The 26885-nt window shown below is 49.1% G+C and overlaps 8 protein-coding genes and 1 non-coding gene across 9 annotated transcripts; 5 read left to right on the plus strand and 4 right to left on the minus strand.

Annotated features, from left to right (window-relative positions):
* Nucleotides 1–8216: 8216 nt before the first annotated feature.
* SLS55_001029 (uncharacterized protein) lies at nucleotides 8217–9422 on the plus strand (the record flags this gene model as incomplete). Its single annotated transcript, XM_066772532.1, has 1 exon — nucleotides 8217–9422. One exon carries the CDS (start codon nucleotides 8217–8219, stop codon nucleotides 9420–9422), a length of 1206 nt encoding a protein of 401 aa, XP_066637811.1.
* Nucleotides 9423–10233: 811 nt separating this feature from the next.
* SLS55_001030 (uncharacterized protein) lies at nucleotides 10234–10932 on the minus strand (the record flags this gene model as incomplete). Its single annotated transcript, XM_066772533.1, has 1 exon — nucleotides 10234–10932. One exon carries the CDS (start codon nucleotides 10930–10932, stop codon nucleotides 10234–10236), a length of 699 nt encoding a protein of 232 aa, XP_066637812.1.
* Nucleotides 10933–11820: 888 nt separating this feature from the next.
* SLS55_001031 (uncharacterized protein) lies at nucleotides 11821–13306 on the minus strand (the record flags this gene model as incomplete). Its single annotated transcript, XM_066772534.1, has 4 exons — nucleotides 11821–11921; nucleotides 11973–12161; nucleotides 12214–13126; nucleotides 13211–13306. 4 exons carry the CDS (start codon nucleotides 13304–13306, stop codon nucleotides 11821–11823), a joined length of 1299 nt encoding a protein of 432 aa, XP_066637813.1.
* A 1305-nt stretch (nucleotides 13307–14611) lies between these two features.
* On the minus strand, nucleotides 14612–18433 carry rhp26 (DNA repair protein rhp26; the record flags this gene model as incomplete). Its single annotated transcript, XM_066772535.1, has 2 exons — nucleotides 14612–14853; nucleotides 14938–18433. The coding sequence occupies 2 exons, from the start codon at nucleotides 18431–18433 to the stop codon at nucleotides 14612–14614; spliced, it is 3738 nt and encodes a 1245-aa protein (XP_066637814.1).
* Nucleotides 18434–19892: 1459 nt separating this feature from the next.
* Nucleotides 19893–21035, plus strand: SLS55_001033 (uncharacterized protein; the record flags this gene model as incomplete). The annotated part of the gene is made up of 2 exons (XM_066772536.1): nucleotides 19893–20308; nucleotides 20363–21035. The coding sequence occupies 2 exons, from the start codon at nucleotides 19893–19895 to the stop codon at nucleotides 21033–21035; spliced, it is 1089 nt and encodes a 362-aa protein (XP_066637815.1).
* A 456-nt stretch (nucleotides 21036–21491) lies between these two features.
* On the plus strand, nucleotides 21492–22303 carry SLS55_001034 (uncharacterized protein; the record flags this gene model as incomplete). The annotated part of the gene is made up of 2 exons (XM_066772537.1): nucleotides 21492–21870; nucleotides 21951–22303. The coding sequence occupies 2 exons, from the start codon at nucleotides 21492–21494 to the stop codon at nucleotides 22301–22303; spliced, it is 732 nt and encodes a 243-aa protein (XP_066637816.1).
* A 603-nt stretch (nucleotides 22304–22906) lies between these two features.
* On the plus strand, nucleotides 22907–24159 carry SLS55_001035 (uncharacterized protein; the record flags this gene model as incomplete). The annotated part of the gene is made up of 2 exons (XM_066772538.1): nucleotides 22907–23545; nucleotides 23605–24159. The coding sequence occupies 2 exons, from the start codon at nucleotides 22907–22909 to the stop codon at nucleotides 24157–24159; spliced, it is 1194 nt and encodes a 397-aa protein (XP_066637817.1).
* Nucleotides 24160–24251: 92 nt separating this feature from the next.
* Nucleotides 24252–24350, minus strand: SLS55_001036. The gene has a single exon. It is a non-coding gene; the product is annotated as a tRNA-Leu (tRNA).
* A 976-nt stretch (nucleotides 24351–25326) lies between these two features.
* Nucleotides 25327–26204, plus strand: SLS55_001037 (uncharacterized protein; the record flags this gene model as incomplete). Its single annotated transcript, XM_066772539.1, has 3 exons — nucleotides 25327–25490; nucleotides 25537–25623; nucleotides 25694–26204. 3 exons carry the CDS (start codon nucleotides 25327–25329, stop codon nucleotides 26202–26204), a joined length of 762 nt encoding a protein of 253 aa, XP_066637818.1.
* Nucleotides 26205–26885: the final 681 nt, after the last annotated feature.

The raw sequence follows: 26885 nt of genomic DNA on the forward strand, positions 1-26885 counted from the left end.
CGACTAAATAGCGGGTATTTAAGCTAAGATAGTCGTTTCTACTAGTATCTACGGCTATCTAGTATAGTTAGTAACTAAGCTAACGGGGCTAAAAAGCTAAAATTCGAATCTCGATTAAGTAATCTCTATTTAGGGCTCTTTTCTAGTTTCTAGATTTAGAAGTAGAATTATATAGCTAGTTTACTAGTAGTAATACTTCGGCTAGTTATAATAAATAGTAAGTAAGTATCGGTCTTAGATAAAAGAATACTAAATAAATCTAACTAGTCGAAGAGGCTCTCTCTACGAAGAGAGCTTACTTACTTTACTTTTTATCTTTATTTTAGCCGTTTTTCTTTATCTCCGCTTCGTTTTCTTACTATTCTTTTACTTTTTCTACGCTTTCTATCTATCTTATAAGCTTTTAAGCGTATCGTTTCTAGTACTCTTCTAGAACTCTATTCCGATATATATATATTTAGATATATAAGTAGAAGCGGACTTCTCTAAAGAAGTCTCGTCTCTAATAGTCTTAGACTCTAGAGAAACGTTAAACTAAATAAATAAATAAATAATAAATACTAGCTTATATTAAAGATAGTAAGAGAAGAACGGCGGGCGTTCTCGCTTATACTTATCTTTAAAATTAAAGAAGAAGCTCGTTAAGCTATTTTAAGACGCTTCTCTATCGCTAATATCTTATATAAGGTTAAAAAGCTTAAGAAGCCGAGAAACGCCCTAAAAAACTCTAAATAAACTTGTTTTTAATAAGTTCTTTACGAGTTCTATAAGTTAACTTAAATAGAAGTATTTCGGTAACGAAATTTATTTTAGATATTATAGTAGAGTTAAAGATAGACCTCGTTCTTTACTAAGAATCGTATATCTTACTCTACGAGAACTCGAGCTTTCGATTAATTAATTATTTCTCGTTTATTTAAATTCTATCGATCTATTCTTTCGATCTTAGGCCTTAAATATTAACCTACGTTTTTCGCTTTCTTAGAAAAACGAAAATAAATTTAGAGGCCGGATTCTAGTAAAGTCTTAACCTAATAGTTTTAAATATAAAGTAGCGTAGGTTTAAGTTTAAGCTACTTAACTTATATAACTAAAAGAATTAAACGGGTAATAATTCTCGATATACTCTAGAACGCGTTCTATAATAATAATTTCTTAGAACGTAGGCTATAGTTATTAAGAATTTTAATATTTATTATTTCTAGTAGAATCTAAAATCTTCTTTTTCGTCTAGCGCTAATCGACTAGTCGAATAGTTCGAAGAAAATAATCTATCTCTTTTAAACGAAGAAGAAAAAGATATCTTTTACCGCTTTTATTTTAAAAAAGAGATAGTTATCGACCTTACGCTAGCTACGTTAGCTTTAGCTAATAGAATTATTAACTAGTAAACGATTATAAACTTCGATTTTAATTATAAGATAATTTTATTTAGTCTAGAATTAATAGACTATACGAAATCTTCTACGATAGCTACTACCGCTAGATTTAATATAAAAAAGACCGACTAGCCTAAGTTTTAAGAAATCTTTAAATAATAGATAAAGACGATAATATTTAAGGCTCTAAGAAGTCTAGAATTAAATTCTCTATCGAAAGATATTTCTAGAGACTTAATAGAAGATTCGATTCGCTAAATACTTACGTTAGATACTCTAAAAATAAGCCTTAACTAGACTATATCTACTACGGCGAATCTATCTATTTTTTAATTAAAACTAAAAGCTCGGTCTAAGCTATAGTAGTCGAATAAGCTTCTAAAAAAATAAAAATAACTATAAAGAGAGACTAACGCTTTTAGATCTCTACGTACGAAAGAAAATAAGCGGCGGTATTTAAATAGCTAAAATATCTACTTTAAAGCGATTAAAAGAGCTAAACGCGAATACTAAAATTCTTTTTTAAAAAAAAAAATCTCTAAGACTATCTTTAAGGCTATAGCTTATACTAAGCCTAGAATATATATAAGAATTTCTAAGATTAGCTATAAAACGCATACGAAAAAACGCCTAGAAGATAGTTTTAAGAGAAAATATTTAGCTTTTAAAAAGAGACTTTTTTCGCCGCTTTCTTCTATTATCTTTTTTAACTAGTAAAGCTACGTCTTTAAACGCTAGAACTAGCCGAAGCTTAGTTTAAGAAAAATTAAGAATACGTACTCTACGTAAATTAAGAGAAAAACGTCGAGACTAGATACTATTACGTAGAAAATTATTATCTATACGTTTAGAGCGAAGTCTAGCGTCTTTAATAAGATCTTTTCTACGCTATTCGTCTACGAATACTATCTAACGGGCTAACGTATAACTATCGAGATAATCTTAAGTAAGAAAAAAAGCGATATCGCGAACTTAAAGTTCTATTATATTATTTCTCTTCTTAATTATTTTAAAAAGATACTAGAACGAATTACGGCTAAAAGACTAAACTATTTAGCGAAGACTTTCGATCTTCTTTACTATATTTAAATTAGAAGAAGATTAAAGAAATTCGCGATTAATATTATAATACTTTTATTAAATAAAGTAAAGAAGAATCGCCGTCTTAAACGTAAGACCTTCGTACTTTTTCTTAATATTAAAAGCGTCTTTAACTACGTAGTTAAAGAATAACTTCTAGCTATAATAGCTTAAATTAGTATACTAATTAATCTACTTACGTAGATAAAATCGTTTATATCTATATAAATATTAAGTCTCGCGTTTAATAAAGAAGAAAAAGAGTCTAGTTTAATCGAGACGAATATTTTATAAGAAAGTCTAGTCTTATTTATTCTCTTTTTAATCTATTTTTAAGAGATATTTTTCGTCTTTAAGGCTTCTTTTCTCTCTTATATCGACGACGTTACGATAATAGCTAGCTTCGATAGTTAAAAAAGTAATAAGAAAATATTAAAGAAGAAGATAAAAAGACTCTTTACGCGAGGCTATAAAAACTATATTAAATTTAATTTTAAAAAGACGAAGCTATAACGGTAGGCTCCTTCTACTAAGCTTTAAAGTCGCTTAGTAGGTGGATTAAACCGAAGGTTTTACCTTAAAGAGATAAGAGGGGGATAATAATAATTAGATAAGAAGGTATTACGTAATTATACGATGCATAGAGAGCCGGTTACCTCTAAATTAATAAGGTTTAAATTAGAACTTTAAGTTAACTACGAAGGGTTAAGATGCTAGCTAAGAGAGTATGTCTATATACTATAGAAAAGCTAGTTATAATCTAGTATGCCTTTTCTTAAGGGCATTATTATTTAATACTATTTATTAAGGGCATTATAAGGTATGCCCTTAGTAGAGGGTACTAGTAGATCGCACGTAACCTCGGCACTTCGGGCAGTTTTTGGGATTTCGACTTTCGGCTTTTAGCGCTACTAAGCGGTCGTAATAACCGCCTTACTTACGTTCGTACCTTCGCGCCTATTTTCTACTTCTTAGATCCCGCATTTCTTACGGGACTATAATCCGACTAGATTATCGAGTTTCTACGGCCCTGCTTTTCGCGCGATCTTTTCGTTACGTATAGTCTTCCGTCCTTCTTAAGTTCTCTATAGGCGTTCTTCCCGTACGGGCTTTAGCTGCTGCCTAGGCTTAGTCCCGTAGGCGCTAAGTTTCCCTACGCCCGTTCTTCCCGTGCGAGATTTCTACCTATACGGCTCTGCCGTTCGTAGGGCTTATTAGTTCTTATAGTACTTTCTTCCGTGTAGGCTTTTAGCCCTTAGGGTTATAAAGCCTATATGCCCTAGGGTTCGTAATAGAAGCTTATATACTTTACCCGCTCTTTTAAGAAGAACTCGAAACTTTATTCTATATCTATTATATTATCTACGGGTAATATAGTAGAATTAAAAGAACAGATTAAGTAGCTAGAAATCTACTTTAACTATAAATTTATCTTTAAGATATACGTATTTAAAAAAATTAGCTAGACTCGTTTAGTCTTCTATCGTCTCTTTAAACTCGCTAACGTTAAAAGAAGACTCTCTCTCTACGTAGTTCGCTAGCTTTATTTAGCTTACGTTACTACGGTTATAAACTACGACTCCGAAATCTACTAAAAAAACTAGGGGCGGTTTATCCGTTAATTAAGAGTTCTTTAGAATCTTACTCTATAAAAGATTCTAGAGATTTTTAAACCGCCTTTATAGTTTCTCTAAAAATAAAGAGTAGAATTCTACTAGTAAATATTTATCTAAATAAGCGGCTATAAAAATACGCTCTTAAAATAAATTTACTCGAAGAATTCTATTCTCTTTAAATCGAACTAAAGAAGATTAATATTAACTAATAAAAAATAGAGACGTCTACGTAGTTAAAGAAGATTAAACTTCTTCTTAAAGAGTAATTTACTTTCTTAGAAGAGATTAATTTCTTCTACTTTTTATCGTAGTTTAGCGATCTTTTCTACTCGACTATAATTAGCCCTCTAAATAAAGAGAAGTAGGCTACGGTCTATATACTTAATATTAAGAAGATACTCTTTAATCGAATAGCTATCTACTCTAACGCTTTCGTTCTATCTTTAAGTAAAAATATAGATGTTAGAGTAGTAGTTTTCGACTTTAGCTAATCTAAAGAGAACCTAACGCGCTAGATTTATAAGAATCTTAATTTAAAGAATCTAGTATATAATAATAAGATAAAAGAACTAGTAATAGCTCTTAACTTCGCCGTTAGAAGTCGAATCCGCGATAAAGATATAAGAATCTACGCGAATAACTAAACCGTAATTCTTAAACTAAAGAAGCCCTCTAATACGCCCGAATAAGGTCGATAAGTTCGGGCTATTAGTTTAGCTAAAAAACTAAGAAATAGAGAAAATATCGTCTCTCTAGAATAATATCTCGGCTATAAGAACGTTTTAGATAATAAGTACGTTAATCGACTCGCTAAAAGCGCTATAAAGTACTTTATTAGAAGGGCTTCTACTTCTCTAAGCTTCTATCGAAGTAAGATTAAGTAGAAGATCTACGAAAAGTAGAAAAAGAAGCTTAAATTAGCGGCGAACTCGCCCTATAAACGTATCTTTAGTTTAGAGATAGAGCGGCGGCTTAAATCTTTTATAAAAATTAAAGAAATAGCCTTCGCCTTCTACTAGCTAAAGATTAGATACGAATACTTTAAGTTCTATCTTTACCGCCTTAACTACGCTAAAAATAACTAGTATAGATATAGCTATACGGCTAAATAAATATCGCGCTATTTACTTTTCTTTTACTCTCTTTATAGAAACCCTCGGGTTCTCTTAAAAGACGGGCTTAAGAAGAATCGACTTAAACTACTAAATCTCTTTTTCTTAACTCTAAAAGCTAGCTTAACGGCTAAGTTCTTAGAATAAATAAAGATTACTACTAGACGGTAGTAATTAAACGACTTATCTAATAAGATCTAAATACGTATCGTTAAACGCTTATTTTACTTACTTTCTTACTTTCTTTCTTCTATTCTCTTCTTTAGCTTCTTCTTATTTTTAACGCTTTCGCCGCGTTCGATTTAGAGTAAAAACGGGCGAGAACTAAAGAAAAACGGCTAAATAGCGGGTATTTAAGCGAAAGTAGTTGTTTCTACTAGTATCTACGGCTATTTAGTATAGTTAGTAACTAAGCTAACGGGACTAAAAAGCCGAGATTTAAATTTTAATTAAGTAATCTCTATTTAGAGCTCTTTTCTAGTTTCTAGATTTAGAAGTAGAGTTATATAGCTAGTTTACTAGTAGTAATACTTCGGCTAGTTATAATAAATAGTAAGTAAGTATCGATCTTAAATAAAAAAACGCTAAACGAATCTAACTAGTTAAAAAGACTCTCTCTAAGAAGAAAACTTACTTACTTTATTTTTTATCTTTATTTTCGCTATTTTCTTTTCTTTCGCTTTATTTTCTTAGTATTCTTTTACTTTTTCTACGCTTTTTATCTCTTTTATAAGCTTTTAAGCGTATCGTTTCTAGTACTTTTCTAGAATTCTCTTCCGATACGCATATATTTAGACATATAAATAAAAGCGAATTTCCTCTAAAAAGATCCCGTCTTTAATAGTCTTAGACTCTAGAGAGACGTTAAACTAAATAAATAAATAAATAAATAAATAAAGAAATAGATTATTAACGAACTTACTAAGACGCTATCTTATAATATCTTTAACTTATTTAAAAAGAGTCTTAGACTAGAACGAAGAATCTAAAGAGAATTATAAAAAGATTATATAACTAAAAGAAAGTTATTTTATACCGTCTAGATAACGTCTTATAAACTAACTATATTATCTTAACATAAAAAATTCGAACTCTTTAACTACTTTATAACTTTAAAACTTTTATTACTACTCTATTCTCTTATAATAGTCTCTAAAGACTTAAAGAATAGTTTTCTACTACGAGATAACTAATCGTAAGACTTACGATTAACCGCTAAAAGTAATATATTTCTCTATTTTATTCTAGGCCTTAACGATTCGAAAGTATTTATATCTAAATTCTACGCGTTTTTAGAATAGTTTAACGGCTATCTAGATACTTTCTTTATATATAAAAAGCCCGTTATCTTTTATACTAAAATAGACCGCGTTAATTAGACTCTCTTTCTACTAGATATAAAAGAAATAGATATCTTTACGAAGTTCTAAAAGAATAAGAAGTACGAAAAACGAATATAGCTTAAACTATTTACTATAATAATTAAAAGTACGGTAGCTACTAGCTAGTAGAACTAGATATAGTATTACTAAAAGATTATAATTATTATAGAGATAAAGAATAGAGATAAATATCTACTTATCTATAACTACGATCTAGTACTAGATATAGCCTTAAAATAAAGAAGAAACGTTTTACTAAGCTATTAATAATAACTTATAGTCTTTATAAAAGCCTAGACGATATTACTAAGCGTATAGTATAATACGAACGACTTTAAAATAGAATAAAACTACTATATTATTTATACTTATAAGTAAATTTAAAGAATAGTCTTAAGCGGTAACGAGCTACTAAAAGATAAGAATTTACGGCTATAGAATTTTATTAAACTAAATAGACGTTAAGATTTACTATTTATATTTTTATTTTATATTTAGAAACTCTTTTCTCGTGTTTTTTCTATAAAGAATTTTTTAAGGTTTTAATAAGTCTAGCGTTAGTTATTAAACTAAGAAAGTATCTAGACTAGAAGTCTAAGAAAGTATATATAATTAGAGTAGTAGAATTAAGCGAACGTGCCGCTTAAGAAGAAGTATTAAAAGTAGTTATATATTAAGCGTTACGTGGTTAGGCACGTACACGGCAGATATCTTAAGGCCTATAGCCGGGTAGATACCATAACTAATTAACTACTTACCCATATATCTTACCCTACCTTGGTACCTATTTCTAACACCGCGCCCCTTACACGGATTCTACAAGACACTTACTATGCATGACGGACGGGGGCACTTAAACACTAGGATTTCGTCCATAAATGCTCGGAAGACCATGCCAGGTCTTAGAAAGGAAAAGAAAAAAGAAACAACAGTACATGCGCTTGCGTATTTCGCCATACCTGTGTGTCGTTCGGGGACGGTTACTCGGCGCCGGCGGAGGAGGCGCCGACCAAGTGGCAGCAAGTTACCGACAACACCTCTCGCTCTGAGCTCCAACGCGCTTGAATCCCCTTTTCCCAAACTAACCGCAAGAAAAGCTAGATGAGCTCACCGTAGTGAACTTCAAGCTCACATGGCTACCACCAGCCAGCCACAAGAGCATTCCGTGCGGATCAGCAGCAGAGCTTGCTCGCGCAATGAGTCGGCTATAAGCACTCGGCAACATGATCCCTGTCCGAACCCCGGATCCACGGGGACCTATGACATAGCCAGCTTCCTCCCCGCGCGTCCCTCCGGCATTCAAAAGTAAAGAGAGCCTCACGCCCTCCATCTCAAACTCTCTCTTTCCGACAAGAAGCAATTCCGCCGATCCCCATTGGCACTCCCACAACGACAACGACAATGGCATCAAGAATATCTCGATCGCCAGCAATGCTCCGCCTACCACTCTCGTACCCCGCGACTACGCTCCGCACGACGAGCGCTCGACAACCACAGTCGCCACTGCCGCACTACCACCACAACCACAACAACCCGCCACGCTTCATCAGCCCCGCGGCGGCAGCAACAGTGCCGACAACGGCAAAACCGACCTCCCGCTTCTTCTCCACCACCACCCCCCGCCGCAGCAACGTGACCAACAGCCTCATGGACACCACCATCCTGACCGAAACCCAGCTCGCCGTCCGCGACGGCGTCTCCGCCGTCTGCGCCAACTTCCCCAACACCTACTGGCAGGAACGCGACGCCACGGGCACCGACCCGACCGACTTCCACGCCGCCCTCGCCGCGGGGGGTTGGTTGGGCGTCGCCCTGCCCGAGAACCTGGGCGGCAGCGGCCTCGGCGTCTCCGAGGCGACGGTGATGATGCAGACCATTGCCGAGTCCGGGGCCGGCATGGCGGGCGCGCAGGCAGTGCACGCGAACGTTTACGCGACGCAGCCGCTGGCAAGGTTCGGTAGCGACGCGCAGCGGGGGGAGGTGCTTCCGAGAGTGGTGAATGGCGAGTGGCGGGTGTGTTTTGGGGTGACGGAGCCGGATGCGGGGTTGGATACGCTGCGGCTGCGGACGGTTGCGAAGAAGAGCGAGGATGGGACGAAGTACAGAGTGACGGGCCAAAAGATTTGGATTACGTGCGCGCAGGTGGCGCGGAAGATGATGCTGTTGGCGCGGACAACGCCGATTGAGGATGTGAAGAAGCCGAGTGAGGGCCTGTCGCTGTTTTGCGTCGATCTGGACAGGGCGAAGCCTGGGTTGGAGATGCGGAGGATCAGCAAGATGGGCGGCCGCGCGGTCGATGCGAATGAGGTCTTCTTCGACAACTACGAGATACCCGCGGATACGTTGATCGGCGAGGAGAACAGGGGGTTCAAGGTCATCCTGCACGGCATGAATGCCGAGAGGTGTTTGTTGGCCGGTGAGGCGCTGGGGCTTGGGTACGCTGCGTTGAACAAGGCGGCCGAGTATGCGCGAGAGAGGACCGTCTTCCAGCGCCCCATCGGCAAGAACCAGGCTATTGCGCATCCGTTGGCAGATGCGTACATGAAGCTTGAAGGCGCGAAGCTGGCTACGTATCATGCTGCGCGGCTGTTTGATGCGAGTAAGACGGACGATTCAATCACTCCACATTCGCTCGGCGTTGCGTGCAATAGCGCGAAATACATGGCGGCTGAGGCAGCTTTCACCGCGTGCGAGAGGTCGGTACTGACTCATGGCGGAATGGGATACGCTGCCGAGTACGATGTCGAGCGGTGGTTTAGGGAGTGCTTGGTGCCGCGCATTGCTCCTGTCAGTCGAGAGATGATTTTGAACTATATTAGCGAGAAGGTGCTGGAGCTACCGCGTAGTTATTAGACGAGCTGAATACCAATCTAGGATGAAACACTCGAAATACTACTTTCCGTGGTGTGCAAGTGTCCAGGTGTCCAAGTCCCAGTTCGAGTGCTTCACACAGCGCCGGGTGGACGCTGAGATGGGTCAAAGAGCAAGCCAAAGTCCAGTGTAGAGTTGTCCACACCCTCCCAACTTGTGCTGAAAAAGTTCAGATACAAGTCAGATTCAAGTGCCTCGGGCTGAGTCTGCGGAGAAGTAGTTGGTAAACTAGTATCTGCAGCGGTTGCTGAAGCGGCTGACACGCGGGTGGACCTATCATATCCGACAGCTGCGTTTGTTTGATCTCGAAAGCTTTCTGTTGGGTATCCATGGAGTCTCCTGGAGGTGGATTCATCCAAGTATTGGAAGAAAAGATCAAGCACGAGGTTGTTGATGCTCCAGTACTTCTGAATCTCCTTAAGGCCAAGCAAACACATCTGGGCCCTATTCTCCGCAAGACGTTTGGCCACGCCGTCGGCTATTCGTATCTCAATGACATGGATGCAGAGAGCTGCGAACAAGCTGGTAATCCTACCGTAAACCAGCATCAGCCAATTGGAAGCTTACCGAATAGATGCCGATGATTTACCTACAGATGCATCTGTCCGAATCGTATAGTGTTCTGAGTCAACATGTCCTCAGCAATTCTGCTTATCCGGCACGCGGCACTGATAGCAGCCTGCTTCTCAGAACTGTCGTGTGTCCGCAGAAATACTCCCCTGTGAATCAGGATGCGCAAGTGGCTGGCAGGCAGGTCAATCCACGAGAGCGCTGGCAATACTACGTGCGGCACTTACTTGTAGGCCAGGTGTAAGAGATGCCCCCAGACCGATGTCTGGTCCGGTTCCGGAATAAATTTCATGTCTGCTGGAAGGTCATGTCTCCACTGTTCGAGGGCGCCTTTGAGGTTGTGCACACTGTCTTGAGGTGAAGGGGCTCGGCCTGGAACAAAATGAATGTCGATTATTCTTCCAAGTAGTCTGGCGATTTCCACCATCTTGATGACATACACAACTTGCTCAGGCCGAAACGCACCAAGGTTGGTACTAAGGTCATTGTCAATGTCATGCTCGAGGTCCGCTGCTGTGAGGATCTCAACATCGCAATCCTCGTCTCTGATGCGGCTAGGTAAACCTAAAGATGCTGCTGCCTGTCGTTCGCGGACGTATATGGACCACCAGATCCTCCTGCGCAAAGCAGCAACGCCAAGGTCCCTGGTAGTGAGTAGAGTTGATCTGTGCAACCCAAAGGTCTGTGCCAGCGAAATTGATACCCCCAGCCAGTACCGGACGTCTCGTATGTTGGAGGGCCCGCCTCGCCAGAAGCTCATCAGAAATAAGGCCTGCAGGACGGTGAGCTGATCCTTCTCCCAGTCCGCGTCGAAAAGAAGACGTGCTCGGTTGTAGAAGGAAGATTTCGCCTCGAAACGACTGCTGAATCCCATGGCAGTAATGGCGCTCTCGTCACAGTACGTGGCGGAAATGAAGAGCATGGCTTGCAACAACAGAGACGAAATGCTTTGGTTCAAGAGACTCGCCGCGATATCAGCCCTGGAGACGACGGGGAAGCATGGGTGAAACCATTCGAAGTAGGCGCGTAAGGCTGGCAAACAGCTTTGCAAATCAGGAAATGTCAAGGCGCCTTCGTCACCCAGGTAGCGCTCCGTTCCGCCGTCGGCAGGATTTGCGCCGTGACCTTCAGTGCGGGGGGTATCAAACATTCCTGGATAGGACAAGCTACCGCTCTGTGGTTCATGCGGGGCTAGAGCAGAGCGAGGGACCGAGGTAAGGAGATTGGATTCACCGAAGAAGAAGCTGCTTGCGGTGCCGGGGGGCAGGGGGGTGGCATGCGGTTGTATGTGATGGCTCCCTCGCGCTTCTCCATCTTGTGAACTGGCATTGACCGGGATGGGAGGCACGGCTGCAGATTCATCGGGAGTGCTCAATTGAGGTGCATTATCTGGCAGGTGCTGCCGGGGCTTCCTGGGGTATCTGCAGCTTCCTTTCAGCAGCGCACGCGCTCGACTGGGAGTGCGTATTACCGGCCTCTTTTTGAAGGGAGGAGCTCGCAAGGCTTGCCGGAGGAGCGGCAATTGTCGCAGGGCTGCGAGTCGTTGACATTGCAGCGCACGCGTCGGGCGTTGCACTCCCGACAGGCTTGTTTGGCACGCTGTCTCGTGCGGGCGGCTCCTGTGCGCTGCGGGCGGGATGGCATGGCAAGTCGGCTGTAGAGCAGAGTGAGTGCGGAAGTAAAGGCGTAGGCGAGCAAGACGCCGACTCGTCCATCTCCGGGTGACGTCACGGTTTGCCCTGGGAAAGCACTGCTTAAGGATGATTGGGCCGAAAACTAAATGCCCACCCGACGAAACACATGCCCGCATTCACATCCTTGCCTCGCCATGGGTAGCGGCCTGAAGGACCTCGAGAGCGTGCTTCTGAGCGTTGTGCTCGATGCAGCGGGCCATCAGCGAGTTGATTTCCCCTGTTGCAACCCGTTAGACGCATGCAGGAGCGAGGGCATCAGGGTGCTTACCGAGATCGCGCTTCGTGTCATCCTGGCCTCTGCCACGGGTGACCTCCTGCACCCAGTCGGCCCGCTCCTTTCTACACTGCTCGTACAGCTGCAAGTGGCGGGCAGCATCTTCAACTGCAATGCTTGAAGGCAGCAAAGTGGCCAATGCCACAGCGTCTTCGATGGCCTGCGCCGCACCTTGGCCCATGTCTGCATCAACCATCAGCAATCGCGCCAGACATAGTTCCAGAGACAGTCATACACGGGAGGAAAGGGTGCGCCGCATCCCCAACCAGCGCCACGCGCCCATTGACCCAAGTAGGAAGCACGTCCAAATCCAGCAGGTCCCACACAGCCACTGAGCCCTCTGGCGCCTTCCCCAGCATCTTCTTGACCGAAGGCGCAAAGCCGGAGAACGAGCTGAGTAGCTTCTCCTTGTTGCCCGACTGATTCCATCCTACCGCCCTCCACCAGTCAGCATTCTCTCTTGACATCCCCGCCCATCTCGCTGGCTGACCATACGTACCCGGCTGGATCTCCCCCACCTCCCCCACCGGCACGAACGCCGCGCAGTTCATCAACTTCCCGCCAGAACAGGGATAGAACACAATCCGCCTATCCCCACCCGTCAGCTCCGTCAACACGCCCGGCTCCTCCGCAAACATCCTCAACTCGTCGTCCTCCGCGAACGCCTCGTACGGCATCAGCCACCGGTAACAGCACTTGCCCGACGACCTGGTCTCGAAGCGTTGCCCGACCACCGCCTCCCTCGCCACCGAATGCAGCCCATCCGCCGCGACCACCAAATCCGCCGTCTTGACCTCGCCGCCCGCCAGCCGTACCTGCGCCGTCCCGCAATCCACCTTCTCCACCGGACACCCCGTGCGCAGGACCACGCCCGCCTCGGCCGCGCGACGCTTCAGCGCGGCGTGCAGGTCGATGCGGTGGACGAGCCAGTAGGGCGCCTGCCAGGAAGCCCGGTCCGCTTCAGCCACGGTGATGCGCACCTTGAGCCGCGCATCTTCGGACAGCCCGTCCCTCAGCGACATGCCGCGGTACTCGGTGCCGTCGAAGGTCTCCGGAAAGACGGAGAGCGAGTTGAGCAGCGCGGTAGCGTTGGGGGCGAGGTTCACCGCGGCGCCAACTTCGCGGGCGAGGCTGGAGCGTTCGAGGATCTGGGGAAGACATGTTAGTCGGTTTCTTTGTTTTCTCACTGAAGGAGGAGGGGTCTGTTGATTTCTTTCCCTCGGGAGGACTACCTCGACCTCGTGCCCCTGCTGGCGCAGCGCGAGGGCGCTTGTCAGACCGCCTATGCCGGCGCCGATGACGAGAACCTTCAGAGCTGGTAACGGCATTTTCGGAGCCTGTTCGTTTGTAGAGATAAGGGTATACGCGTATCGAGAAACTTATAGGCTGAGGGTGTTTCGCAGAGTTATTTTACCGGTTTCATATCAAAGTAGTTTCCGCGGGGCGTATCGCAGAGAGGCACACCGAGGCCGAGGCCGAAGTGAGGGAAAATATTCGAAATGACGTTGAAAGGTGAGTCAAAAGGTTAGTGGGGCTCACTGCTGATATGACGTGTGGACCAATAAGGGGCCAATTCGCGGGTTGAGCTGACAGCGTGGATATGGGACCTCTTCCTTGCGCCTCAAAATTGTTGTATACTGAGTATTTTCCGCTAGGTATAGCAGCCGAACACCAACTTGTTGTCCTTCTCCAACTCCATACGAGTCAGTTCGTGGCAGACTCAAGCTTCGCGGGACGGCCCTCTCGGCATCGTTGGCAAAACACTTAATTTTGAGCCGCAAAAGCAAATACCGATTCACACGTTTTTTCCAAACTCCACCGTACCCTTGCAAGATACCGCGGCCTTCTTTCCGGTTTGGCTTCCTAAAGAAATCTCCACATCCCGAGCCGCTGCCAATCGTCGGCGACGAACAACGCCGACTTCTCGGTAAATTCGGCTCTCAATCACGCCGCTTCGGCCGAAGGTTTCGGTGTCTGAATATGACCTAGTTCAAGCCAAGTGATACAACAATGTTATCAATGGCTTTGACTTTACGTATTGAGACTGTGGAGCTGAAAGTGAGGATCAGAAAGACAAGTAAACCTTGTATAATGCTTATTAGAATTTTTTAGGAGGGTCTAATACAGCAGGGCTGCCATGGCTGCCTCGCTGTTTCTGTGGTAGAATCTGCACACCATCCTTATGGATCGAGGATGACCACCAGTATCCGACTGGTTGAACTTATGCTATGCCAGAGGCGCTACGGTTTGTAAATGAAAGCTCTTCTACCGCATGCTCTTCGCCCGTGAATTATTAGAACAGAACATACCATCGCTATGCTACAGACCCATTCGGATCCTCTAGAGGAGATTTCTTGTCCAAAAAAAAAAAAATATTCATGACATTGATCCGTCCGTCATTGGTATCATTTCCAGAAAAAAGGAACCATTGCACCAACCCCGGTATCATCCCATAATAACCCTTTTTTTCTTTCTCGCCCATCTGACCAGAGCCACGCATGTCCCATTTTTATCGTACCCTTTCATAGGTTCAAATTGCCAGACGACCTCCCCTCTCTCCTAGCCTCCTACTCTTTGGCTTGTGCGATCATCATGCCATCTACCTCCAACATTCATCCTGAGCCTCAACCAGCTCACTTCCACTCCGTCTTCAGCGTCCACCTACCCCTTCCATCGCCCCCACTCGGCTTCTCCAGCTTTGCCAGGATTTTCAACATGGCCCTGAACTCCTCCGCCTTCTCCTTGCCTTCGCCGACCTGCCACTGAAATTGCTGCTTAATCATCTCCGTGTACACGACGCCATCGTGCGTGCGCATGAAGTTCCTGATAGCCTTGAACAGCTCCGTGCCCTCTAGATCCTTCTTGCGGTCCGCCGCTGCAGGGCGCGGGGTGTTACCTCGTGACGACGACGCCGTGCCGCTGCGGGGCGTACCACTGTTAAGTGGAGTGGAGGGACTACCGCTCGCAGCAAGGCCGGTGCGGCGGGCAGCGCTGTTGGCCGCGGGAGCGTCGCGGCCCTGGCGGACAGAGAGGTGGGAGAGCACGGAGCTAGATGACGGACCACCACGGCCGCCGCGACCGCCACGGAGAGATCCACGCATTGTACCGAAGCGATCCCGTCGAGGCGGAGGAGAAGGTGGTCGGCCGGCAGTACCGGCCTCTCCGGTCCAGGTCACCGTGCCTGCTGGTGTGTTTCGAGCCATCTCAGCGGAACGAGCAAGTTCACGCGCAACTTGCTCGGCCTTCTCGCGAGCCATCTTGGAAATCGCCACTGGATCGGGACCAATGGTGTTCTTTTTGCTGTTGGATCCCATGATCGAGTCATGCTCAACCGAGCTCTGAACACCACTGCGGGCGAAAATGGTGGTCATCAGGCGTTCGTCTTTACTCGAGCCTGCAGGCTGAGTACCGGCTTCTTTTCCTCCATTTTCCGAAGACTCGGCACCTGTATCTGCTGCCCGGTAGTTTTCTCCACGTTCAATTCCATAGATCTTCGATATCTCTTCATCGGGTCTTGGACTCTGCTCACGAGTCCCTGTCGGCGAACGGGAGATTCGGGTTTCAGTACCCTGGAAGAGATTGCCGGTCTCCGTTTCACCATCAGCATTGCCGAGCGTGAAGAGGTCATGTAAATCCTTGAGTTGGAACGTCTGGCGCTGCTTTGGATCTCTCAGAATCTTGTTCGTCAAGAACTGCTTAAAAATTTGGCGGTGGTAAATCTTCTCTTCGATACTACCGGCAGTCATGAGGCGATAAACCTCAACCTCGCGCTTCTGTCCAAGACGCCACGCTCGCTCTCGAGCTTGCACATCGGTCGAAGGGTTCCAGTCTGGATCGTATATGATGACCCGATCAGCCCCTGTCAAGTTGACGCCAAGTCCTCCAACTTTGGTTGTCAGGAGAAAAACGTCTAGGTTAGGGTCGTTGTTGAACTTATCGACAAGATCCTGGCGGGCTTTGATGTTGGTGGATCCGTCCATCCGCAAATAGTTGATGTTGCCGAGCTTGTTCATGAACTTCTCGAGAATGTCGAGCATTATCTTGTGCTGGGCGAACAGAAGAGTCTTGTGGCCTTCTCTCTTCCACATCTGGACCAATTCCTTCACGACTTGCATCTTGCCCGACTTAGACCCACTACCATACTTCGGATCAGACTTGAACTTCTCCGATTTGTGGTGGATCAAGTCAGGGTGATTGCAGACCTTGCGCAGTATGTCGATTCCAAACAGGGCCTGTCGTTTGCCATCAAGGATTGAACCCATCTCTGACGACGCAAGGAACTCTTCGTAAGCATTCCTTTGGGGCACAGTCAACCGGCAAAATAGGACGCGTTCTGTCTTCTTCGGCAAATCTGCAGCAACATCGACCTTGTAGCGTTGCAGGAGATAAGGGCTGATTGTCTCCTTCAACACCTCTGCGCATCGCATAGCCGTTTCAACTTGAAAGTTCGATGCGTTGGCATATCCACCAAGCTTGATTGGGACTTCGAATGAGTTGCGAAACTCTGGGAGAGTGCCCAGGCGCATTGGATACACAAAGTCAAACAAAGACCACAGCTCGTCGAGGTTGTTTTGCATGGGGGTCCCGGAGAGAATGAGGCGGTTTGCTGTGCGCAATTCCTTGCAGTATACAGTGACACGTGAATCCGGGTTGCGAATCTTGTGACCTTCGTCCAGAACAGCGTACTCCCATTCAGTTGGAATGAGGAACTGGCCGTAAGTTGCAAGGCCGGAGTAAGTCGTTACCAGAATATGCCCATCAGTTTTGACCTTGTCGACAATCCTCTTTGCAGACTTCTCAGACTTCGTCAGCGGTTGCTTCTCGGAGAAGGACCGTGATTCCATGTTCTGTTCCATCTGGCTTTCCCTCCTCATATCCATCATGCCACTTCCAGAGCTGTGCAGGATCGACACCCGGAGAGCAGGCCACCAAGTGTGGAATTCCGTAACCCATTGCTTCATAACAGTAGCAGGGCATACAACAATGACTGGCTTGTTAAGCCTGCCAGAATAATGGAGGCCGGCGATGAAGGAGATCGCCTGAACAGTCTTGCCCAGACCCATCTCATCGCCAATGATTCCACCAACTTGCTGGCTGTACAGCTCCCAAAGCCAATGAACTCCAGTCTTCTGGTAGTCGAAAAGGTTAGGATAAATATCACCGGGAACTTTGAAGCCACCATCAAACGTTGTGTCAGGAATATGCGGAAGGGCCTGTTGCCATTCAGGCTTCTCATCATCTTCATCCGGTGGGAGAGAGTTGTCAACTGAGCCGCGCCTAGCCCACGCCCTACGACGGGCGGCACCACGATCCTTAACCCATTTCTTGAGCCGGGATTGATAATGAGCCTCATTACCATCATCGAGATCCGCAAGGTCCTCGTCTTCGTTAGCACCTTCACTGTCGACCTTTGCCTTCTTTCTGGACTTTGCTTGCTTCGGCTTCGGCTTACGCTTGTGGCCTGGCGTAGTCATATCGTAATCGTCATCCTCTTCAACTCCGTCAAGTTCCTCATCCGTTGAGCCAAGAACAGCCAGTTGACGATCGGTCATTCCAGGATCGTATGCGTCATCCGATTGTTGACTTGCGGCACTCATTGCTTCCGAATATTGACCATCTTCGTCCGTGACCTCGATTTTGCGACGCTTTGCAGATCGTGCGTTCTCCTCAGAGACTGTGGAACCAGTCTCGCTCACATCCTCTGCAAAGCCAGGTCTTCTCAAATTGCGATGTGACACGGGACCCTCTGGAGCGAACGAAGCCTCTAGATCCTCCTCTTCTTGTTCGTCTTCACCTAGCTCAGCATCCAGAAGCACGTCGCCCACATTCTCAGCAATTTTCTTCGGAGGGCGAGCCATTCTTGAGAAGGGAGTGATCTTGCCGGTGCGAATGAGGAAGTCTCGACGACTCTCGTTCGGTTGTTGGCGATTGCCTCCAACCTCCAATAGGTCATCGGGGTTACCATGATGGTGCCTCTCGACGATGCGGTTTTCGATTTGCTGAATATCAGAACTCAAGTTCTCGATACGATCCTTCATGTCGATAACATCCTTCCTAATTTTGTTCTTGATTGTGGATCCGCCAGGGCCGGCTAGGCGTTCTTCCAGCTTCTTCAGTTGGGTTGTGCAGCGCTGCTTCTCGGTCAGAGCCTTCTGCAGACGCTTGTTGTCGCGCTCATCAGCTTGTTCCGTGAGCATCCTATCAGCTTGACGACCGATATCACGTTCAAGGTCATCTTGATCGCGGACAGTGGTGAGAAATCTCAGCCTATTCTCCTCGTTACCATCGCCGTCAGTATCCAATCCCTCAGCATCCGATGATTCTTCCACTTTTCCCTTGCCCTTGTCTATCTGCGGCGATCGGTGGTCGACTTCGGTCGGCTTCTCTATATCAGATCTAGGTGAGGAAAGCGCACTGGAGAGGGTGCTCTCGTCACTAGGTGATGGGTCCGACATTGCGTTGTGCGGCGTCACGGTTTAGGACAATGGAAGTGGCGCGATCGCAAGAGTGGGAGCCGAAATCGGGGATTTCAAGGTCGAGGTACGGTGGGAGACTGGATTGTCGAAATGGCCGGGTAGGCGGCTAGGATCGCGCAGGTGAAGTGAGAGTGCACTGCGTGGGTGCGTAGCGGAGTCAACGGCGGTGTCTCGACTGCGCGCAGCAATGGCGACGAGCTGTCGATGACCACAATGTGCGGTTGTGATCGGGATGCAGGTTGTGAAGAGTGAAGAAGGTGCGCGCATGAGCAGACGAAGGATAGTGGTAGCACAGTGCATACCGTGGCGGCGACAATAGCAGCCGGCGCAGTTGAAAGTGAAACTGAGGGCTTTCACGGTGGCCTAGAATGGAAGCCGCACCCTGATGACCTCATCAGCGGCCCTGTGGCCCAGGCTCCAGCGCATTCTGCCGCATCTCACCGCCCGACCACTCTCGCCGCCTTCGGACGCGTGAGCGCGTGCTGCAGCCTCGCTTGTCGTCTCCGGCATTTCCCTCCGCCGCCTGCCGCTTCTCCGCATTTCCTTAACGACGTGCTGTCTCTCTCGCGGCACCACCCGTCCATTTGACTTGGCCAGCACCGCTCACCTTCCACCCGGCCGTTTTCCATTCTTGGACATACCAGCCGAATGATGCGCCGGTCATCGCTGCAAACAATACGAAGCATGTCTCTTGGCCCGGCCCTTGGGTCTCGCGATGCTTCAGTGCGGCTCTCCAGCCTCGCGTCTGGTCACGCGCTTGGCCCGACTCGTGCTACAGTTGCGGTCTTCTGATTGATGGAATATCGCCCGCTTAACATCAGAACAGCCGGTGGATGTGCCAGCCACACGCCACCTTCACACCGCACGCAGGTACCCCACACCCCAAGCACCGCCCGGTCTTGGCCGCCCATCCGTTCGTAACAAGCAGCGCCCAGCGAGCGTGGGTATACCAGCGCTCACGTCGATATCTTGTCCTATCATACATCGCCTTCTCTCGCATACTGCTGTTTCAATACCAATTCATACCGCGTTCGAGCGAGTGCCAGCCTCGCATTTTGCTCGTATCCTCTCAAGCTTTATTCCTTCCGCTACGAGACTGTGGTACTGGCACGGTCCGCACGAGGGTACGTCAGTGCTACTGCAGGGGCTTGTCATGACGGAATGCATGCTGTAAGCACGGCTTTATTACTCTACGGGAAAGATTCTCTGCGGAATGGCGCGGGTCAACAAGGTTTCGCGGACCAATGCGCCGAGGCCGTTTCTCCAGTTCTCTCCACGCGGGCGGTGTCCGCCCACCGGGGCCCCTCACTAGCTTTCTTGACCTCGCGTAGATCGCTCCCCAGGCCCGGGCTTGTCGTACTTCTATTTTCTCTACATGAGTATAAAACTGGTGGGTAACTGCAACCATGTGCTCTGCAAGCAATCGCATCTCCTCAAGATGCGTTTCTCGCTCGCGCTCGCCGCTGCGGCTCTGTCGCATCTTGCGCAGGCCCTCGATCATGTCACTATTTTCACCCCGCCCTCGGACTACATCGTCCCCAGGACACTGTACGCAAGGACGTTGTACCTAGAGCAAGAGGATGCCCTTCTGGCTACGTGGGAAAACTACTCACCCGAGCCTCCGCTTGTGTGGTACCCTATCTACCGCTCCGACGACCAAGGTGAAAGCTGGTACGAGCTTTCCAAGGTCAACGACACCGTGAACAACTGGGGCAACCGCTACCAGCCGTTCCTGTACGAGCTCAAGGCTGCCTATGGCGACTACGAAGCGGGCACCCTCCTTTTGGCGGGGAACGCGCTTCCCACCGACCTCAACTTCACGAAGATTGACATCTATGCCAGCAAAGATAGAGGGTAAGTTCGGGGTTTCTCAAGCCTGAACAAAGGTGGTTTCTAACTTGTGCAAAGTGTCACTTGGGAGTTTGTCTCATCAGTCGCCAATGGAGGTCGTGGTCTTCCCAACAACGGCGAGACTCCGGTCTGGGAACCCTTCATCATGGAGTACAACAACCAAATCATCACATACTACTCGGACCAGCGCGACCCCGCTCATGGTCAGAAGATGGTCCACCAAGTCTCCACCGACCTTGTCAGTTGGGGCGATGTTGTCGACGATGTTGCCTACGATACCTACGACTGGCGCCCTGGTATGCCGACCATCGCTCTTCTCCCCAATGGCCAGTACCTCCTCACGTACGAGTTCTACGGCGCTGAGGAGGCCGACTTCGCCGTTTACTACCGTCTTTCGGAAGACCCGCTCCTGTTCGACTCGGCCCCAGGTCAGGTCATTCGCACTCAGAACGGCACTGTACCCGTCGGTTCTCCGTACGTTGTCTGGACTCCTGCTGGCGGCGAGAACGGTACCATTGTCGTCAGCTGCGGCACCGACTCGCAAGTCTTTATCAACCGGGCTCTGGGTGATGCGGATGCTTGGTATGATTTGGACACGGTTGAGACAACTTCATACACGCGCAGCTTGCTAGTGTGGGGCACTGAGGGGGATATTCTTATTGCGGGCGGCGGTGTCTTGAATGGCGCGAATAACAGCGTGACGGCCAGTACTGTCAACGTTGCTGCTTGAGCTGAATTCTATTGGACGCGGACTGCAGACGAGCTGACTTTGTTAATGATCAGTATAATTAAGTAATGAAGAGAACAAAAACATTCACAGTGGCCTACATGCGTCCATACACTCCACACATCCCTTGCAAGAATTACCAGGGACTGCTTAAGACAACTTCGCGTTCGGCGGTTGGTAAGCCCCGAAGCAGCAGCGTGCGGGGCAACGGGCAGCTGGCTTAGTAATTGCGGGGCATTGCGTGCTCCCTGTCGATGACGAGACCCTTGTATCATCACCAGGTTATATCGCGCGACTTCCAGCTCCACAGTCCTCGGTCGTGCCTCTTAAGAGCTCTTGGATTCCAATTCGTGCACTTGAAATTGGGCAACAAAGCCACTGCATCTCCAAAGCTCTTTTCCAACCTTCACGCTTCTTCTTTCACACGCCAGAAGACGATCCTCCACATACTTACACAGGATGTCTTATCTCTACGGCGATGACACGCCCGCGGACGTGAAGAACGCGAAGGGCCTACACCTCGTCACTCAGAGCACTCCCAATGGCCAGAAGGTCCAGATTTTCCTGGAGGAGCTGGCTCAGGTCTACGGCATCGACTGGACCACGACCCTGATCAACATTTCGACAAACGAGCAAAAGAAAGATTGGTTCCTGCGGCTGGACCCCAATGGCCGGATCCCCATCATCGTCGACAATACGCAAAGCCCGCCTTTCCCTGTGCACGAGACGTCGGCGGAGCTCCTGTACCTGCTCAAGAAGTACGACAAGGACGATGCCTTCGGCTTCAAGGACGACCTCGAGCGCAGCCAGGCGCTACAGTGGCTGTTCTTCTGGCACGGTAAGGATTTTACCCCCTTGCTCCCATTCTCAGGAGGCTTCACGTGCGCGGTCATGGGTGCTGATGACGTAAATGATCAGGCAGCGGAGCGCCGTACCAGGGCCAGCTGAATCACTTTGGCAAGTTCGCCAAGGAAAAGATTCCATACGCCATTGAGCGCTTCCGCAACGAGACGCTGCGCGTCTACGGCGTGCTCGAGATCCACTTGTCGGGAAAGTACAGCGGCGAACCCCGCGAGTACTTGGCTGGCAAGGGCAAGGGCAAGTACAGCGTCGCGGACATCGGCACCTGGCCGTGGATTGCGAAGTGGGAGTTCAGCGGGCTCACCAAGGAGGACCTGAAGCAATTCCCGCATCTGCTCCAGTGGATCGACAGGATTGCGCAGAGGCCGGCGGTCAAGGCGGGTACGGGCGAGAAGTACCAGCAGAAGTAGAGGGATTGAGGCAATGCTGTTCAGCTGTGAGTGCATTGAATTAGTCAGGCCTCCAATGACTGCGAGAGACCCAGTAATAAAGCAATTGGTGATGACAGCACGCGTTTCACAACAATCTGGTATTCAGAAGCTGCACTCGGATCTTCTAGCACAAGCGGTCACTTGCAAGAAAACGTACATTTGCTTCGCCAAAGCTTACCCAATGCTGCCCCTGGGTCCAAGCGTCGGACTCAATTCGGGCCTCCGAGCAAAGCAAGCCACTGGTGGAAGAAATGAGGATCCTTGGCTTCCCCACGTCCGGCTAAACCCCACAATTTCCCCAGAAAGCCATGTCCTGGGCGGAGATGGCATCTATCGTGTTTGCATATCCCGCTATGGCTTGCATGTCCCGCCTGCGAGCAGGGAAAATGTCCGTTTCCCCTTATCGACACGACTCTTACCCCTCGATTCTCCCGGCCCACATGTGCATTAATCGCCGGCTTCTGGTAATTCCGCGCATCGGCTGGAACATTGATAAACACCGGCGCCCAGGTACATAGATGAGATCGACATGCTTGCTTTCCTGCTCTCCCACAGCATTGGGAACCCCGATTTTCGGTCGTCATGGCCGTCTTCCCTTCACTCAAGTCGCGCATAGGCATCCCTCTGCTTCTGCTCTCCGCACTCGCACACTCCCACGCCTACAGCCGCGCAGACTGTCAGGCGCCCACAGCCAACCCCTTGGACGGTTGCACGCCCGACACGCTCCTCGTGGGCCCCAATGGGACCATCCCCACGAGCAACACCACTTTCACTTCCATCCAATCCGCTGTCCTCTCCCTTGGCAACACCACCACGCCCGCCACCATCCTCATCCTGCCAGGTACCTACACTGAGCAAGTCAACATCACGCGTCCAGGGTCCATCACGCTCCTCGGCCAGACGTCCTCGCCCAACAACGCCACCAACGGCGTGACAGTCCTCTGGCGACAGGCGACGGGCAACGCGGTCAACAGCTTCGACAACGCCTACACGTCCGTCTTGACGGTCGCGCCGACTCTCGAGAGCAGCCTGACGGGCAGCGGGCCGACGGGGCATGCGGTGCCGGCGGGCACGCCGTTCGGCAATGCCGATTTCCGCGCGTACAACATCGACTTTGTGAACGACTACGCACCGTATTCGGCGGGGCCGGCCCTGGCTATCAGCGTCAGCTACGCGAATGCTGGGTTTTACTATTGCGGGTTCTACAGCTATCAGGATACGGTGAGTATTCCTCAACTGTCCGTGAGAGGACTTAAGAGGGACTAAACAATGCCCACCAGATCTACATCGGCAAGCTCGGCAATGCCTACATCCACGCGTCGACCATCGCTGGGCAAACCGACTTCCTCTACGGCTTCGGCACGGCGTGGATCCAATCGTCGCTGCTCTCGCTGCGCTCCTGCGGCGGCGGCATCACGGCGTGGAAGGGCACCAACACGACCTTCGCCAACAAATACGGCGTATACATTCACGAGTCGGAGGTGCGTAAGGCCAACGCCTCCCTCTCGATCGCGGGCCAGTGTCCCCTCGGCCGCCCGTGGAACGCGCAGCATCGCAGCATCTTCGCGGACACGTACCTGGATGATTCGGTCAAGGACAGCGGGTACATTCCGTGGGGGACGACGGATCCGCGCACGAACAACTATACGTTCATGGCTGAGTTTGGCGATTTCGGGCCGGGCTGGAATGAGACGGGGAGGAGGGCGGCGAATGTGACGAGGGTGTTGACGAGGGACGAGTATGAGCCGTACGATAGTGTGGAGAAGGTGTTTCAGTGGCCGTTTAGCGGCGAGTTCGCGAATACGGCGTGGATTGATGCGAGTCCGGAGGCGTAGTCGGAGAATGTTCCCTCCTGATGCAAAAAGACACAATGTTCGTACCCAGGAGCTGCTAGTTACGGCCAAAAAAAATAAAGCAAAAAGGATGATGATGAGGACGAGACTCGAACTCGCGCGGGTTGCCCCACCAGGAAACTCGTTAAGCTTTAACCTTAACCTGGCGCCATAACCAACTCGGCCACCTCACCGAACATAGGCAATCTTGAAGTGAACTGACATATCCACTGCGCGATGGTGGTTGCACAAAAAGTAAATCATATGTACCGCACATGGTTGTATTGAGATGCAATAACCGCCGCATCGAAAGAACCCAATGACAGAATGCAAATCCAAACGATCTATTACACAGTATCACTGCATGTTCTCGAAAACGGACTGTCCAGGTTGCCCCCGAATTAGAGTAAAGGTACAGGAGATATCCCGTCCGGGTTCCGATTCTCCGACCCGAGGGAGCTGCCACGACAACATCGGACCATCCCGCGTTCGCTCCTTCATCCAGCTTCCATCAGAGCTAGCACACGTGTGGTTGGAATCGAGGCCATGGTCAACCCACTAATTGCACCATCGGTGCTCGGCCGTCGGTACGCTTTCCAACACCCCCGCGCGCTGCTGCTTCGCCGTATACTGACAACACGGTCCAGCATTGCATCTGTTGCCGTCCGCAGACCGTCTGCTTTGCTCTCCCAACGCCTACAGCCAGTAATTGCCTCCTCCCCCTTCTCCTAATCTCGACCAACTCAACAGCTCCCAGGGCCGATTTCCCACCAGGCAATTCCGGTCGAGAGGCGCGCACGTGAAGAGAACCAAGACCGCGCCGTGGATCGATGTGACTGTTCAAGACAACCGCATTGTGGTGCAAGACCACCAGGGCCCACAAGCCATGTAAGACACGTACACGTGCTGAATCGAAGTGCCGGTTGCTAACTCAGAAGACAGCCCGGCGATTTGGTTAAGGTCAGCACCTCGGCCATGGCGCTGTTGTTTGGAGAATTGACCGGCAGCGCAGGGACAATTGCCGATGCTCTGAATGCGTCCATCCCGAAACGAGGCAGCGCCTGGTCGACACCTATGCGGTATCTCAGCCTGCCCCGCACATGGCCAACCGCACGCTGACGATAGTCCAGATCCCAGCCGCCATCAGCGTCGCCGAATGCTCTGAAGCTGATGGCGAAGTTCATGCACTCTGTAGGGGCGGAGCACTTCCTCGGCGAGTGCGCGAGACTGACACGAGCAGTCAGTGATGGCCACCGCGGTCGCTTCACCAGGGACTTCCTCACCAAACAAGCATCTCACGCGAACCACGACATTATGTACTCGGGACCGTACATGTGCGTTGGCCGTTCTTCCGCACGCTCCGATGCTAACCAGCTATAGCCCGACGCTCTGGGGCCGCTCGATCAAGGACCGCCCTCCGGTTATAGACTATGAGGCCGTCATGAAGTCGGACGAGGAGGTGGGCAAGTGGACTGCTCTGATCGTACGCGCAACCCTTCCACAGGAGATGGCGGCAGCTGATGCGCGCTTAGCAAAGGTATGGGTTTGCCTATGTCGATGGCTGCCCGCCCACTCCCGAAGCGACTCAGAAGTTGCTGGAAAGGATCTCCTTCATCCGCCACACGCACTATGGCGGCTTCTGGGACTTTACTTCGGACCTTGCGTCCAAAGACACAGCGTACACTTCGATTGCGCTGGAGGCGCACACGGACAACACGTACTTCAGCGATCCTGCAAGGCTACAGATGTTCCATTTGCTCTCTCATACCGAAGGCGATGGCGGCGCTTCGCTGCTTGTAGACGGATTCAATATTGCCATGAAGCTCAAGAAGAAAGAACCCGCGGCGTACCGGACCTTGTCCACGGTCCACATCAACAGTCATGCCAGTGGCAACGATGGAATCGTCATCGTGCCTCGCCAGACGCATACTGTGCTCGAGCACAGCCCCACGTCCATGCTTCAGCAAGTCAGGTGGAACAACTCGGACAGGGCGTCAATAATGGTGCCCTTGCCCGCGACCGAGAAGTGGTACTGGGCAGCTAGGTAGGAGAGAGATGGATCAAGAGGAATGGGCGCTGACAGGAGGTACCAGGAAATGGACCGAGCTCGTAAGATCGGCCGAAAACGAGTATTGGGAGCAGCTGAAGCCGGGGCGGGCTTTGAGTAAGACGTGTTTCCGCGGGGCTGGAGACGGTCGATGCTGACTCCAGACCACAGTCTTCGACAACTGGCGCGTCCTCCACGGGCGGTCGGCTTTCACGGGCAAGCGCAGGCTCTGTGGCGGCTACAGTGAGTTCTCCAGCGCAACTTCCTTGTCGAATCGCTAACATGGAGTAGTCAATAACGATGACTTCATGTCACGTTACAGAACCCTGAACCTGCCGAACGGAGGCAGGGTTCTCTAGGAGGGGAGTGGGTGCCGGGCAAGTGCGAGCAGTAGACAGATGCCGTAGCTAGATGTCAGTCCGAAGGCGAACAATTGCAGCTTGCGTGGTGATGCAGCGATGCAGCAGCAGGGTGATGACATAATCAGCGCCAAGACCGCGCGGGAGCTCCGCGGGCCATGGCCAGCACCCGCTCCAGCAGCTCTACCTCCAACACCACACATCTCCCCAGCTTCCTTCGTCCCCCGCCCACCCCTTCGCCCTCGCTCCGCACTCAGGATCCCCTCTTCTGCCCCGCTCTTGCGCCCCGCTTCCTCGGCACACGCTCCGCCGCCGCACACCTC

The sequence above is a fragment of the Diplodia seriata genome (assembly GCF_021436955.1).
Source record: "Diplodia seriata strain FDS-637 chromosome Unknown scaffold_1, whole genome shotgun sequence".
Classification (NCBI taxonomy): Eukaryota; Fungi; Ascomycota; class Dothideomycetes; order Botryosphaeriales; family Botryosphaeriaceae; genus Diplodia; species Diplodia seriata.